The sequence below is a fragment of the Hyperoodon ampullatus genome (assembly GCF_949752795.1).
Source record: "Hyperoodon ampullatus genome assembly, chromosome: 3".
Lineage (NCBI taxonomy): Eukaryota > Metazoa > Chordata > Mammalia > Artiodactyla > Ziphiidae > Hyperoodon > Hyperoodon ampullatus.
The window spans coordinates 64,520,920-64,537,885 of NC_136916.1; the positions used below are offsets into that span (position 1 = coordinate 64,520,920).

Sequence of the window (16,966 nt, forward strand, 5' to 3'; positions counted from 1 at the left end):
GGGCAGTGGACAGTCTTTTAGGACTGAACGTTTAACCTGTGTGATCTGAGGCTATCTCCAGGTACATAGTGTCAGAGTTGAAATAAACTGCAGAACACCCAGTTCATGGGGGTGAATTGCTTGGTGGTATGGAGGGAATACCTCACATGTTGGAATTGGAATTATACTTACTGATGCATATTTATCCAGATTCATCAAGTACCAAACTCACAGGCTGAGAATGTTCCAGAGCATCTAGGTTATCAAAATTTGAACTGTTTCCTCCTATATCTCTGAATCTGCCTATCCAAATTCTATACCATTCTATGTTCAACTCAAAAGTTTCCTCTTCCATGAAGGTGTCCCTGATAATTGTCACCAAATGTACTACCATCCTTCACCCCCTTGAAGCCCCATAAATCTTTCTGTGGATTTTTCTTGTGGCTCTTAATGTACTCCCACTTTGTGTAGCCATCTGAGTCTCTCCTAGAGGGCCAAAACAAAAGTTTACCTCATAACCCTCAACAGTCCCCAGCACGGTCCTTGCAAACAGATATATAATAAATGGTCACAGATTTGTAATTCAGTGGGCTAGAAGTCCATCACTAAAAAAATACTTTAGGCCCATAGAAAACTGTAAAGCAAAATTCTAAGCTCAATGATGGTGTATTTGTCTCTTATGACTTTAATGGAGGAAGAGAATAAACCCACAAATGGCCTTTGGAAGGCATGTTAAAAAGTAGATTAAGAGGTGGTGAGCCTATTCCCACATTGAGGTTAGGAACATGTGAAGATCCAAAAAGTATTACTCAGTCCCATCTCCTTAATTCCTAAAGATTTCTCAAAGCTGCACTCTTCCACCAAGCCCGATCCTTTCCTGCTTCTGATCTGCACACCTAAATGGTTGTTCAGAATAAATTATCTGATTGGACTACTCACTGATGATACCAACAGTTTTCACATTTATTTACAATTGAGAAAACTTTTTGACACAAAACACATTATTGAAATCGGAAGTCTCAATGTTATTTTGTATCCATATTTTTTTTTGCATCACCTCCTGGAAGCCTCCGTATCTTGATCCTTTCAACAGAATACAAGGCAGAAGCACATACCCATGAAGCAGCATTTCAAAAATCTCTTAAGTAGGGCTTCCCTGGTGGCGCAGTGGTTAAGAATCTGCCTGTCAATGCAGGGGACAAGGGTTCAAGCCCTGGTCCGGGAAGTTCCCACATGCCGCGGAGCAATGAAGCCCGTGCGCCACAACTACTGAGTCTGCGCTCTAGAGCCCGCGAGTCACAACTACGGACGCCCGCATGCCTAGAGTCTGTGCTCCGCAACAAGAGAAGCCCACACAATGAGAAGCCCACGCACCGCAACGAAGAGTAGCCACCATTCTCCGCAACTAGAGAAAGCACGCACGCAGCAAGGAAGACCCAACGCAGCCAAAAATAAATTTAATTAATTAATTAATTAATTTAAAAAATCTCTGAAGTAGACCCAAGTTTCTCCAGCAGACTTAATTTCAAATGGCCCTTAACATGATAAAGTGAGTGCTAAATCTTGTCTCCTTTTTTCATGACCCCAGAGAGACTGATTCACCAAGATCAAAGATTCTGTTCAATGAGTGGCACAGTCATTGAGTACACTATCCAGATCTAGAGACTTCCCTTTTCTCCACAAGCTCAACAGGGGCCAAACTCAAAGAATTACAGGTTTTCCCCTCACAGCTCCAACCTGCGGCAGGACACTAAAACAAAGAGAAGTCAGTGCCAGGGGAAATAGAATTTAATAAAAAGAAGCTATGGTGCATAATGATGCAGGTTCTATATTCCTAGACCTGAAATTGCTCATCCTTTGAAGGCACATGAAATAAATACAAATGCAATAGCATTTTCACTTTTCTGGGTACAGAAGATGAGGTTTACAATAATAGCGCTAGTTCCCTACTAAGAATAATTGCTTCCCTACCCTATTGAGTTTGATTCCCAAGCTAGGATGTTACTGGGAACACCAAGATTACCACAGTCCCTGACATTTGTTTTAAAATAATCTAGGGTAAAGGGGTGGGTGAGGGGCTTTCAAAGAAACAAGATTGGTTACAGATCACTTTGAAGAAGATGAATGAAAGGCATGTGAAAGTTGATGACACCACTTCCTCTCCACCACGGAGATTTGGGAATTTCCCATTATATAATGTTGAAAAGAAGGTTCCCTGCCCTCCTGGAGCTTACCATCTAGCGGTAGATGAAAAAAACATCAGTATAAGACAAATGACATCATAAGGCCATGTATAATTAAATACGAAATGATTGGTATTAATAATAACTGCGATTAAAGTCAGAGTAAAAAGAATTTTATGACAAGTTGGAGTGGTGAGGGAACCAGTCACAGAAGTTGGGCCTTAAAGAAAGGGGAAGATTTAGTGAAGAGGAAGGGTTTCCTCCTCTTCCATTCTGGTTCACGGTAACAAAGGAAAACAAGAATTTCTACTCACTAGTGAGAATATTTCATTTGGAAAAAAAAGGGTTCACACTGGGCTTCCCTGGTGGCGCAGTGGTTGAGAGTCTGCCTGCCGATGCAGGGGACATGGGTTCGTGTCCCAGGCCAGGAAGATCCCACATGCCGCAGAGCGGCTGGGCCCGTGAGCCATGGCCGCTGAGCCTGCGTGTCCGGAGCCTGTGCTCCGCAACGGGAGAGACCACAACAGTGAGAGGCCCGCGTATTGCAAAAAAAAAAAAAAAAGGGTTCACATTTACTTACCTTACATGCACCCTCTGAATAATGAGAAGTCACTGAGGGTTTTTAAGAAAGGATGGACATCACAAGACCAAAGTTTTAATTACATTTACCTGTGTGGTATTCCTATGGGATTCAATACTCACACTGGAAAAAGCAAGCTTTGGCCACTGTCATGCCTACACGAGAGCTCCGACTCTCTAAGCTGCTCAAAGAGGAAGCCAATGCTAAATTTTCTGGTAAAAGAGCCTTCCATTCATTCCTCTGAGCTAAAGAAACATTTCAAAGGGAACCATACTCTAGAAATTATGCCTGAAGACCAAGCATAAGAAAGAAGAACTGAGAAATTCCACATTTCTGACTGGCTGCTGACCCCTGGTCCTCTCTCCTTAGTAACTTCTCTTTTTTAGAATAATGCTGTGTGTGTGGTCTGGATGTATCTCTCACTGAACACCATCAGCAGAAGCTAAGAATATGAAAGTATTAATATTAACAAGGCAGCAACAAGTGAACTAGACAGAGAGCCCCGCTTCAGACAATCCTTTGGCTATTCCCATCCTCTAAGTCCAGAAGTATGACTGAAGTGCACAGTTGTCTCTCATTATCTCTGGTCTTAGCCCTCGATATATCACATCTAACCCAGAGGACCAGCCAATGACATTCAGAGCAATAACAAACTGTAAATGGCAAGCACCAGGGAAAAAAGAAAGTAAAAGAGACATAGTAGGGTACAAATAGCTCTGACCAAGAGTGAAGAAACCAAGATCTTAGACCTAGCTGGATCAATATGTGATGACTATAAAAGAGCCATAAAACTTCTTGGGGCTTCAGTTTCTTTGTCTATAGAACAGTGATAATACTACTTACCTAAGAGCAGGGAGGGAGACATAACCTGAACTGGTTCTTTTGGCTTATGCACCTATTTATAAAAATGATTTTGCTTAACTTATACTCTTGGACTCCTATCTCCTGAATGTTGAGTCTCAAAATCCTCTGCATTATTCCTATTTTACAGACAAAAAGAAACTGAGGCCCCACAGGGTCTTCAACATCAGGGGAGAATGATCAGAAAGAACCAGCACAGGTCATCTCACCTTCACTCCCTTTCAATAATGTCATTCTCAATACACTAAGAATTGCTAGTTAACTAGCTTTCTCAGCTTCTGTTACCCTGAAATACAGCCAAGCAGGTCAAGATGCAGAATACCCATCATCTGCATCGTACCTGGAAACATGCCAAGCCCTAAAGACATGGAATGTTTTCCATTCATAGCACTGCCCAGGGCACATCCTAGGAGCATAGTGAATGCACTGCTGAGTTTAATCAAATCAAACAGTGTCACTTTCCCATCTGGATGTAGAACACCCAAAAGATAATTTCCATGCTCACCTATCCACAGCTCTGTCTAGCAAGTAAAACAGAGCCTGAAGTACCACATGTTGGACTGACTTGTGGGGATGATGTAATCTGGCAGTGAAGAGGGCAATGGAGGCTCCTGTTGGGTCCCGAACATTCTAGAGCAAACAAAACAAGAAATATTTAGAAATCAAAATAGAAAATCACAGAAATCACGAAGTCCTCTTATATCCTGCACAAAGGTTTGTTATGAAGAGAATAGATGCTGATAATACTTCTCTGACTTGCATCAATTGCTCCAGAAAAGGAAGAAAGCTTTTTATCATCCCATGTCTGATTCTCAGCACCCCCTGGATCATATTCCTGTGATAGGAAAAAACCACATTCTCTTAACTCTTCAATTACAGAGAAATTAAACAATGGTCTACACTGGCTGCCTAGCTAATTTTCCCAGGCAGGATAGCAAAGAAATAAGCAACAGGAGAAATCCACAGAATACCACCATGGTTTCTATACTCTGCCTTAAAAGTACTGCTGGATACTTACTGGAAAGGCTGTGGTTTCTAAGTGAAGAGGGCTTGCATTAAATAAGGAAGGATGGGCCTCTGACACATTGCATACCCATCCCAAAGGCCTTGACTAACCTTAATGGACCAGTGAAGAAACTTTTCTAAATGTACTGTACAATTGATTTTCAATTATTTCAATTATTACTAGAATAATTTTATGCCAAATTTCACATCTGCTCTCCACTGTTGAGACTCTGATTCAGGATAAGATATCTAGGAACAAAGTCCAAAGAGAACAGCTACAGAAGGAAATAACAAGATACTACAAGAGGGGTTCATTAATACTCACTAAGATGGTGAATTTTCCACTAAGGATCTCAGAACGGAGAGGTTCCTCATGAGGTTTCAGCTTCACAATGCCCTCCTTCCTTCGTGTTTCCTGAAAATAAAAAAAGCAAGACGAATTAATATAAAAATACTGTACACCCATGACAGCTTTATGTAACCACCAAATCTCAGAGATAAGAGATTTTAGAAATCAGCTTACTGAATCATGAATTCCTTTGTAACCCCCCTCTAGGCCAACTGAGTGTTGTCAGAATTCTTGTCCAATGCCAGCTTATCAGCCCCTTCGGGCTTAGGATTTTTTTCTTTGAATCAGTGAGAATCCTAACCCTGAAGACCAACCGCTATATATCAATCATTACAGTGCAAGGTCAAAGTTCTTAAACATGCAGCAGCACTGATATTAAAATATGCACCCAAAACTGTCTGGAAACAGATATCCTAACACATCCTCCAGGCTTAGGCCTCTCCTGTCTTAAATAGGAGCCATCCCTCCCCTCAATATACTCTCCAACAACAGCTACCATGACCTCATTTTAATTCATCTTCACAGCCAGATTCTTTAAACTCATCCTCAGTTCCCTCACACTCATTCCACTGCACTCTCGTTTCCTCCCAATCTAACTACACCATCCAGAGCTCCTGCTCAATCCAATGGGCATTTTCAGTCATCCCTCGACATGACAAGGTTGACTACTCACATTCTCTTTTTCCTGAGACATTCTTTATTTTTGACTAAAAAAAAAAAAAAAAATACTCTCTTGGTTTTTCTATTTCTTCAGCTACTCCTTCTAATTCTCTTGTGGGCTTTTTTTCATTCATTTGTTCACTCATTTCACTCACTGACTCATTCATTCATTCTGTCAGTATTTGTTGAGCAACTACTATGTGCCAGGCACTCAGCTAAGTGCTAAGAACACTCTGGTGAATAAAACAAACTAGGTCTTTGTTTATATTCTTCCCCAATTCATCCCTAAAATCAAATTCAAACGCCTTCAGAGGCAAGGCAGCAAGTGAAGACAGTATGAGTGCTGGAATCACAGGAGAGTGCATGCCTTACATAAAGCATTCAAACTTAACTTTAAAAAACAACACTGGACCAAAGAAAGCAAAAAGTCTGAAATGAGGTTCTGCCCTACACATCTGCCTGTTCCTCACACTCTCCCAGGATGACCTCACCCATTCTCATGGCTCCAATATTCACCTCCAATATTCTACTTGGTCACTCTGAAATCACTACTTCCAGTCCAGCCTTCTTTTCCAAACCCTAGACTCACAGGCCAGCTGCTTAGAGGACATGTCTATTTGGATATCCCATTGGCACTTCAACCTTAACATGGCCAAACTGAACTCATGACCTACTCTCTCCATGTACCTGTACCCATTCAGTGTCTCTTAATTAGTGAATGCCACCACCATCTACCACCCTGCCACCCAAGTCAGAGACCTGGAATTCTCCACTTCCCTTTCCTCACACTAGTTTAATAAGCAACTCCGTCCTATCAATTTTACTTCTAGAATCTGCCCACTTTTTCTCTATCTCTCCTGACACTACGTTTCATGACACCACAATCATCTCTCTCCTAGTAAGTACAACAGCCTTCTAATTGGTCTGTCTCCAGTATAGCCCTTCTGGTCCATCCTCTAAATCACAGTGAAAATAATCTTTCAGAAAGCAAATCTGATCAAGGCATTCTGTTGTTTATACCTTCAATGAATTTCTCTGCCCTTAAGAAAAAGCAGATACTCTCTGATCTGGCCTTGTTTACCTGCTGCTCAATCTCTTGCCATGCCTCCTCTCGCACTCAGCATTTCTGCTCAGCTCAATTTGTCTCTTGCCACTAGGCATCTGAACTTGCTGTTCTCTCCGCCATACTCCCCTACTGTCTGATTCCTACTCATTCTTCTACTCTTAATTTAGAAGTCATTTCCTTCAGGAAAGCTTCCTTGACCCTCTTAATGAAATGTGCTTTCCACAGAACCCAGTACTGTCCTATCATAACATTTCTATAATTGTTTATTTACTCTCTTTCTAAATAGTAATCTCTGCACCGGGAACATAGTAGATATACAATAAATATCTGTTGAATAAATGAATGAATATTGAACAAGATGACCCACCAAATGGGTGTAAGTGAGCTTTAGTTTTAAACTCTTAAACTAATCCTAGTGCCTCTTATCTCACTCTTTTTTTTTTTAATTTATTTAGAGAGCTTCTGAATATCTTCAGAAGGATTTTCTCACTCCAAGGTAGGGTCTTAGATACCAATCCACTTTTTTTTAATGGGAGTGGGGAGAACCACTGTTTGTGTAGACTGTGGCAGGGACAACAGCAACATAAAGAACCCAGGTGCCACATGGCAGGTCCATCCCTGAGGTACATACTCTGTAGGAGTGAAACAACTCTATGGCACGGAGCACATCAAACTTCCGGGCCATGAGGAACTTGACGGCCACATTCCAAGAGAGGGGGGAAACGTTGTACTGAACTGTCCACTTGTTAATCTCTTCAAGAAACTGCTTGGTGGCCTGTTTGACAAAGAAAGTAAAGATAGTTATTAGAGAATATATTTACAGAAACAAAAAAATAAGCAAAAAATAAACTTTCCCCAAGCAAGTTTGAACCCAAAGTTTACTAGAGGGAGCAGGGAAAACAAAAGTTGGAAACAGATCTGAAACCAGAAATTGTTAAATTTCATACAACTCAATGAGGGCAGAAGCCAGAGCCAGGTCCAGAGAGCAGGGCTTAGCACAGGAATGTATGAAGAAATAATGAGGGGAAGATCAAGGCTCCCAAATATGATGCAAATTACTGGCCCCAAAGCAAAAAAAAAAAAAAAAAAAAAAAAAAAAAACCCAGCAGAGTTTGTTTTTTGTTGTTGCTTTTTTTTAAGGCTAAAAAAAAAAGTGGATGGGCCCTCTGAAGAGTTATTGCATAACGCACAGTGTAGTATAGCAGTCTCAGCTGCTGTTTTGGTCCTGTAAGCCAGTCACACAAAGTAAAACAATCAGAAAATGGTTTTAGTTTTGGAATTAGCAATGCTGTTGAGAGCAGCAAAATGATTAGAATAATTTAACAAATGTAAAGGCCAACTGCTCTTTGCACTGACTGACCCCACAGGACCTCTTTGTGCTTCATATGGCAGCCCCCAAAACTGGACACTAGTGCCCAGAGGGTCATTAACAGCTCCTCTGGATAGTGGTTTGGGAGAGGGGTGTGAGGGTAGAGAACCTACTATTGGGGAAGGAGTGGGAATTTTCATTTTCACTGTTTAATCCCAAACTGACAAGATGCCTATTTCCATAATTATTCCTATCTCTTGATTAATCCATGCTCTTTTATCCTCTCTCACCCTATTTCTCCTTACATTTTAACCAGTCTCCGCTCTAGCCAAACCACCCTTCTGTTTCTTCATTTTAGAACAGGATTTACGGGCTTCCCTAGTGGCGCAGTGGTTGAGAGTCCGCCTGCCGATGCAGGGGACACGGGTTCGTGCCCAGGTCCGGGAAGATCCCACATGCCGCGGAGCAGCTGGGCCCGTGAGCCATGGCCGCTGAGCCTGCGCGTCCGGAGCCTGTGCTCCGCAACGGGAGAGGCCACAACAGTGAGAGGCCCGCATACCACAAAAAAGGAAAAAAAAAAAAAGAATAGGATTTACATTAGGATTTTTTTTTTTTTTTTTTTTTTTGCAGTACGCGGGCCTCTCACTGTTGTGGCCTCTCCCGTTGTGGAGCACAGGCTCCGGACGCGCAGGCTCAGCGGCCATGGCTCACGGGCCCAGCCGCTCCGCGGCATGTGGGATCTTCCCGGACCGGGGCACAAACCCGTGTCCCCTGCATCGGCAGGCGGACTCTCAACCACTGTGCCACCAGGGCAGCCCCATACATTAGGATTTTTTTTTGCATGCATTTTCTAAATTGCTAAACGTTTTCTGCATGGCTATTTTTTCCCTTCCAATCAGAAACGTTTCTCACATATTGGTCCAAAATGTGATCAACTTGATGAGAATTCTGAAATTTAATTGATCAACCAACCAACCCCTCAGTTAAGATGTATTTATTCAACTATTGCTGGGACTTCCCTGGTGGTCCAGTCAGTAAGACTCTGTGTTCCCAATGCAGAGGGCCTGGGTTCGATCCCTGGTCAGAGAACTAGATCCCACGTGCATGCCACAACTAAGAGTCCACGTGCTGCAATGAAGATCCCGCCTGTCACAATGAAGATATGGTGCAGCCAAAATAAATAAATAAATATTTTTAAAAAAATAAACTATTGTGTATTTAACTATTTGTTAATATCTGTGCTACATATAAAGAATTCAAAAATGAGGTTTGTTTCAAGAGGTGTAAGACCAACCTACTATGTGACCGTGGTCTCTAATTTTTCTTTACTTTTTAAAAATATTTGTTTATTTATTTATTTTTGCTGCACCGGGTCTTAGTTGCAGTACGCGGGATCTTTTCTCATTGCGGTATGTGGGATCTTTTTTAGTTGTGGCATGCGGGCTTCTTAGTTGCAGCATGCAAACTCTTAGTTGTGGTATGCGAACTCTTAGTTGCGGCATGCATGCGGGATCTAGTTCCCTGACCAGGGATTGAACCCAGGCCCCCTGCATTGGGAGCAGGGAGTCTTACCCACTGAACCACCAGGGAAGTCCCGGTCTCTAATTTTTCAATTCAAAAACAGGGGAGAGGACTTCCCTGGTGGTCCACTGGTTAAGACTCCACGCTTCCACTGCAGGGGGCACGGGTTTGATCCCTGGTCGGGGAAGTTCCACATGCCACACGGTGTGGCCAAAAAAAAAAAAACAAAACAGGGGAGAAAGGGTAACAGGAATGACCTACTTCAGAGTCTTGGCAACAAGTCCTACCTTGCAAATACAATCCAAATTGCTACATACGTGTTTAAATAACTAGCAAACTAGAGTCCCAGGAGAGTCAGCAATACCTCATATAACAGAGGACCTGATTCATTCCCCCAATTTCTAGGAAAGGATAAAGGCACTTTACAAACCAGGGTAAAATCTAAGAGGCCTGGGGCTGCACCTGAGCTTTAGAACCCTCCAACTGAGGCAATATACCTCACATCAACTGGAAAAGGAGAGAACCAGCAAAACTAATCAGGCAAAGTGCATAAAGAGAGCCAAGAAATAAAGGCTATGAAGAAAAGCTTTCAGACGATCACTTTGGCCCAGAACCAGTTACAGTCAGACCAGAGAAATGAGTCCCAGAGAAGACAACAGGACAAACTTAGAATGCTCCACCAGAAAACAGTTGGAGTTGCCTCTGTGGGGTGAGTGGCCAGCATCAGAATGAGGAAAGACGGAAGGGAAAAGAAGCCGGCACAGAAAGATCCCAGAAACAAAACTGCGGCAAGTCCGGAAGGTCCCAGGAGATTTTGTAAAGGCTATTTGTTTAATTAACATATCATCTTCTCAAGCCAGCTCTCTCCTGGGCATCTCTGAAGCTGCCTGTAGAGTAAAACACCAGAATAACAGAATATCTTTTTCCCCTTTTTCTAATAAAAACAATCAAAGACAAAACAATATGCAGGTGGGAGGGGGAAATATAGTTAAATGACCAGGAGGTGATTTGAAATCCAATTATTAAGATGATTTTTCATTTCTCATAAATAAGCCACACCCCAATAAGAGACACACAGGTTTCACACACTTCCTTCCAGGTACATATTGGCTTCCTTCTTATTAAACTCAGTTCCTTCAAGGTTCTTAATGTCCTGTAGCTCCCAAGAGCTGCTGCCTTGAGCTGACCTCTGTCCCCCGCTGGTCAGGATGTTGTTCTTGGCTTTAAGCATGGGAACAATTCCTCCAGATTTGGCAGGACTAGGCCTTGCATGAAGAGAGTCCAGTGTACTATAAACAGTGATGTGATATTTACGGATACAAATACACTCATACACCGCCTATGTTCAGCCTCATTCTCTCTCTCCTGCATGCCCATTCCTCTGGTCAAAGAGATGAACCTCTTAGACAAGCTAGAAAGATGGTCTCATCTTCCACAGCCCCTCTCTAAACAGTTCATCAGGTCCCTCCCTCTGTCTACACAAGGGTTTGGCACAGCCACGAAGTACAGACCAATTTGTGGTTCTGTTTGTTACCAGAAAAACAAGCCCCAGATATTTTAATGAGCAATACACTCTTCAAAAGGGATCACTGAAATTCCTGAAATTAATATTCAGTGTATTTCCTGGTGAAAGAAAGAATGAGCCAAAAGGTTAAGTCACAGCTTACAAAATACTTCAGATCAAGGTGAATGATTTGAAGCTATCTAGGCTTATGAGTAATCACAAGTTGTTCACACCTGGCAACAAAGGCGTGGTCACAGTTCAAACAGCTTTGGTCTTCCTTTGGGAAAAGGTCTGAACTGATGTACAGAAAAATTAACATTATCACTTACAACCCTCCTCAACCAGCTTGTTAGGTATGGGTAAGATTTGTTACAGCATAGTCAAAGCTTACTGTAATTACATACTTCTCCCACAATCATGTTTAAATTGATAAAAACAAGTTTCTTGACTAAGAAACCAGAGAACCACTATAAAATGGCTGAGAAATCTGTCAGTTAAGTGATTACACCCTGGACACTATCTACTGGTGTTGTATGGTATAGGAGAGAATAAAACCAACAACATAGTCTTCATGTTATATTAAGCTCCCAAGATCAGCTATAATTTTCAGATGAGCTCTAGGCAAGGGGCTAGCAACCCAAAAGGTCCAGAAAAATGGGCTGGCACCCTTGGTTCCACAGTTAGTACCTAAAATCCTGTATTCCAAGACAATGTGGGAAAGAGTGAAACCTACTCTTGAAATAAAGTCCTGGGATGTCAGCCATCTAACCACCAAGAAACAAGTCTAGTAGTCTAGTGGGTTTGGGAGTCAGAAAGAACCCATTCTCTCACTCACTCCTGTATGATTTGGGCAAGTCACTTAACCTCTCTGAACCTCTGTTTCTTCACGAAAAGATAAGGCTTGAACAAGACAACAGATAAGAAGCATTCACCACACTACCTGGCACTTGGTAGGCAGTCTCTGAATGGATGTTCATTCTTTCTTCTTTTTTTTTTTTAAATTTATTTTATTTATTTATTTTTGGCTGTGTTGGGTCTTCGTTGCTGTTCGCGGGCTTTCTCTAGCTGCAGCGAGAGGCGGCTACTCTTTGTTGAGGTGCGCGGGCTTCTCATTGCAGTGGCTTCTCTTGTTGCAGAGCACGGGCTCTAGGCGCACGGGCTTCAGTAGTTGTGGCTCGCGGGCTCCAGAGTGCAGGCTCAGTAGTTGTGGCGCACAGGCTTTGTTGCTCCACAGCATGTGGGATCTTCCTGGGCCAGGGCTCGAACCCACGTCCCCTGCATTGGCAGGTGGATTCTTAACCACTGTGCCACCAGGGAAGCCCATTTTCTTTTTTTCTTAACTCCAGTCATTTCACACTAAAATTCTTTCAACAGAGAGTTCCTCAAAATCAAGTGACCTTTGTTGTTTCTCTTTAGCTTGTAGCAATTCAATCTCTCTAATCCATTTTATCCAAAAGCATAAATTTAAATTAGAAACCTCCAATATGTGTTCAACTGTAATACAAAAGTCTCTAAAGGAGCAACTTATCCTCATTCAGGGTTGCTCTCTGGCAACATAGGAAAAGCTAGGTCCAGAAGTATTTATACCCCTGCTCCCATCTCTCAATGCTTTTGTCCCTACACTGGCAGCTCTGGAGATTAACACTGCCATCCTGAGCACTAATCCTTTTTAACAGCATCAAACTGACTTGAGAGTATTTCTCATCATAATACAGGAACAATTTTGTGCAGGACAAACACCATGCAAAAAATGCAATCAGTCACCCTGCACTGAATACCTAAATAAGGAAAGTGATTCAATATAAGACTCAGTGTCTGCCTTTTACCAAATGTGAGGTTACCTCCGTATTTCAGCAAATAAGCCATTTCCCCATTAATTTCAGTGACAGATACATTAGTAAATTACCTTCCTCTTATGCCTGTTTTCCCACCTTTCCTTCATTGTGAATTTTCTTGTAATGTCTAGTAATCCCTTTAGTCCACATCAATCTGCCAGGAAACAGAGTCTGAGCTAAAATACACTAGCTTGCTATAATGCAGCAAGGTGAAGTTTGCTGAATTTTCAACCTAAAAACTACGCTCTTGGGACTTCCCTGGTGGTTGCAGTGGTTAAGAATCTGGCTGCCAATGCAGGGGACACAGGTTCGATCCCTGGTCCGGGAGAATCTCACATGCTGCGGAGCAACTAAGCCCGTGTGCCACAACTACTGAGCCTGCGCTCTAGAGCCCGCGAGCCACAACTACTGAGCCCGCGTGTGCCGCAACTACTGAAGCCTGCGTGCCTAGAGCCCATGCTCTGCAACAAGAGAAGCCACCACAATGAGAAATGAGAAGCCCACGCACCGCAATGAAGAGTAGCCCCCGCCCTCCAGAACTAGAGAAAGCCCACACACAGCAACGAAGACCCAATGCAGCCCCAAAATTAATTAATTAAAAAAAAACACTACACCCTTTCCTTTGGCCCTCTGTTATTGTGCCAAACACAGAAATAAAACTAGTCTTTTTGAATTAATATTTACTGGTTAATCTCAAATAATTTCATTTTATCAGGAAAATTTTGCCTTTTCTTAAAATGTGATTTTAAAAGAGCCAGTGCTGGGCTTCCCTGGAGGCGCAGTGGCTAAGAATCCACCTGCCAATGCAGGGGACAGGGGTCCGAGCCCTGGTCCGGGAAGATCCCACATGCCTCGGAGCAACTAAGCCCGTGCACCACAACTACTGAGCCCCAGTGCTGCAACCACTGAAGCCTGCGTGCCTAGAGCCCATGCTCTGCAACAAGAGAAGCCACCACAATGAGAAGCCCGCGCACTGCCATGAAGAGTAGACCCCGCTCCCCACAACTAGAGAAAGCCCGCACGCAGCAATGAAGACCCAACACAGCCAAAAATAAATAAATAGATATTATTTTTAAATTAATTAATTTTAAAAAGAGCCAGGGGCTTCCCTGGTGGCGCAGTGGTTAAGAATCTGCCTGCCAATGCAGGGGACACGGGTTCAAGCCCTGGTCTGGGAAGATCCCACGTGCCGCAGAGCAACTAAGCCCGTGCCCCACAACTACTGAGCCTGAGTGCCTAGAGCCCGTGCTCCGCAACAAGAGAAGCCACCACACTGAGAAGCCCGCACACCGCAACGAAGAGTAGCCCCCGCTCGCCGCAACTGGAGAAAGCCCATACACAGCAACAAGGATCCAACGCAGCCAAAAAAAAAAAAAAAAAAAAAAAAAAGCCAGTGCTGGGACTTTCCTGGTGGTCCAGTGGTAAAGAATCCACCTTCCAATGCAGGGGACACGGGTTCAATCCCTGGTTAGGGAACTAAGATCCCACACACCAGGGGGACAACTAAAGCCCACATACCACAACTATGGAACTCGCGCGCCTCAACTAGAGCCCACGTGCTGCAAACTACAGAGCCCTCGTGCTCTGGAACCTGTGGGCCACAACTAGAGAAAAGAAAACCCATAGGCCACAACTAGAGAGAAGCCCACGCACCACAACGAAGAGCCCAAGCACCGCAACAAAAAACGGCACGCGGGTGCCTCAAAGAAGATCCCGCATGCCACAACTAAGACCTGATGCAGCCTAAAATAAATAATAAATAAATCTTTAAAAACAAATAAATAAAATAAATGAGCCAGTGCTTGCTTTCTTTTTCTTTTATTATTATTATTATTTTATTGCCTTATATCTGAGGTTTACAACAGTGCTTGGCACTCAGCAAAAATACTTGAATGAATAATTAATAACAAGTAAAGGATGGATAAGCAATTCTTCAAACTCAACTGGCCAATAAAGTTACAGAAAATATTCAACCTCATTAGTAATCATGGAAATGTAACCAAAACCAGCCAAGGTTCCCCCCCACCCCGCTCAACGCTACTACCTAGTGTTGGTGAGGGTTCAGCAAAGGCACTCAAGCAGTCACTAAAAGACCATAAAAAACAGCATATTCTTTGACCCCACAATTCCACTCCCAGAAAAAAAACCTAGATCTGTGAACATTTTCATCAACAAGGATAATTATCAATAACAAAACAGTACAAATCACCTCAAAATATAAATTGGTGAAACAGTGGTAGTACACAGAATGTAACATTAAGATGAAAAAATGCTCATTAAACATTAACACAGGGCTTCCCTGGTGGCGCAGTGGTTGAGAGTCCGCCTGCCGATGCAGGGGACACGGGTTCGTGCCCCGGTCCGGGAGGATCCCACATGCCGCGGAGCGGCTGGGCCCGTGAGCCATGGCCGCTGAGCCTGCGCGTCCGGAGCCTGTGCTCCGCAACGGGAGAGGCCACAACAGTGAGAGGCCCGCATACCGCAAAAAAAAAAAAAAAAAAAAAAAAAATTAACACAGATCATTAACAAATAGGTAACAACAGAATCTCATTTTCATTTCTTCAAGTCTGAATACATAAAAATATGAAAATGTTTGCAGTAGTTATTACCACCACTAAGTGTTAAGATGAACACTCTGAAATCTTGGTGTTTTCCTGTATTTCCCCAGTCTTTCCTTACAATAAACATGCGTTACTTTTGTAGTCAGAAAAAAGGGGAGGGGAAGGTTTGGGAGTAAATTTGACAAATCAATTTTGAAGTACTGAGTCCCTAGCAAAGTATTCTCCCCCAAGACTGCCACCCTTAAACCTTAGTAACTCTGCTACTAATTCAAATCACTGTAACAGTGGTGCTGTTTGGGCACCCAAACTTTAAATGAAGCTAGAGGTGGAGGAATATTAAATTCAGCACTTCTAACTGCTGGAGTAACCACTCTGCTCGATCCCAGCTCTACAACTTACTAGCTCTGTGCTGTTTCCTTATCTGTTAAAAGTGATGAGTACCCTGCTCATAGGAACGTTGAGGTTTAAATGAATTAATGTTTCATTTATAATAGAACCCAACATACGTCAGCCTTACATGTAAGAGCCAGTGCTTTCTTTTTTTTTTTTAATTAATTAATTTATTTATTTATTTATGGCCGCGTTGGGTCTTCGTTGCTGCGCGTGGACTTTCTCTAGTTGCGGCAAGCAGGGGCTACTCTTCGTTGAGGTGTGCAGGCTTCTCATTGCAGTGGCTTCTCTTGTTGCAGAGCACGGGCTCTAGGCATGTGGGCTTCAGTAGTCGTGGCTTGCAGGCTCTAGAGCACAGGCTCAGTAGTCATGGCGCACGGGCTCTAGGCGTGTGGGCTTCAGCAGTTGTGGCTTGCAGGCTCTAGAGCACAGGCTCAGTAGTCATGACACACAGACTTAGTTGCTCTGCGACATGTGGGATCTTTCCGGACCAGGGCTCGAACTCACGTCCCCTGCATTGGCAGGTGGATTCTTAACCACTGCGCCACCAGGGAAGTCCCCAGTGCTTTCTTAAATAGGGTTTTACTGCATCTTAGAAGGAAAAAGTTTTAAGAAAAACTTCTGATTTTATCATGTTATGAAATAATTTAAGAAAATCGGTAAAAAAAAAAAAAAAAAAAAAAGGAAGAGGTCAGCCAGCAGGTGCCTCTAGGACTGAATGGCTGAGGGTGGGCTGCCATCAGTCTCTGCAGGCCGGGTCAGGCCTCCTAAGAGTCTAAGGTGGCCCACTGTGTATAAGCATTGGTGGTCCTGCACAGGGCGCCATGCAGAACGCCATGAGTTAGAAGCTGGGGGACGGAGGGCTTAGAGATGCTTGAGGGACATCCTTAACCTATGTGAAATGTTGGAGGTTGAGGTGAAAAATATGGCTTTGGTATCTTCATGGAAGACTGCATTATTTCGGGACTTCCCTGGTGGTCCAGTGATTAAGAATCCGCCTTCCCATGCAGGGGATGTGGGTTCGATCCCTGGTCGGGGAACTAAGATCCCACATGCCTTGGGGCAACTAATCCAACGCACTGCAAGTACTAAGCCCACGCGCCACAACTAGAGAGAAGCCCACATGCCACAACAAAACATCCTGCATGCCGCAATGAAGATCC

At 43.2% G+C, this 16,966-nt stretch overlaps 1 protein-coding gene across 1 annotated transcript in view; it reads right to left on the bottom strand.

The window, feature by feature from the left end:
- The window catches only part of PTPN9 (protein tyrosine phosphatase non-receptor type 9), a gene marked incomplete at its 5' end in the record, with an annotated part of 82,294 nt that overhangs the window by 38,372 nt on the left and 26,956 nt on the right, over positions 1-16,966 (bottom strand). The window contains 3 exons of the mRNA XM_079699008.1: positions 4,109-4,233; positions 4,934-5,023; positions 7,315-7,458. Of these exons, the coding sequence (XP_079555134.1) occupies positions 4,109-4,233; positions 4,934-5,023; positions 7,315-7,458 (359 nt within the window). The remainder of the gene's footprint in view (positions 1-4,108; positions 4,234-4,933; positions 5,024-7,314; positions 7,459-16,966) is intronic.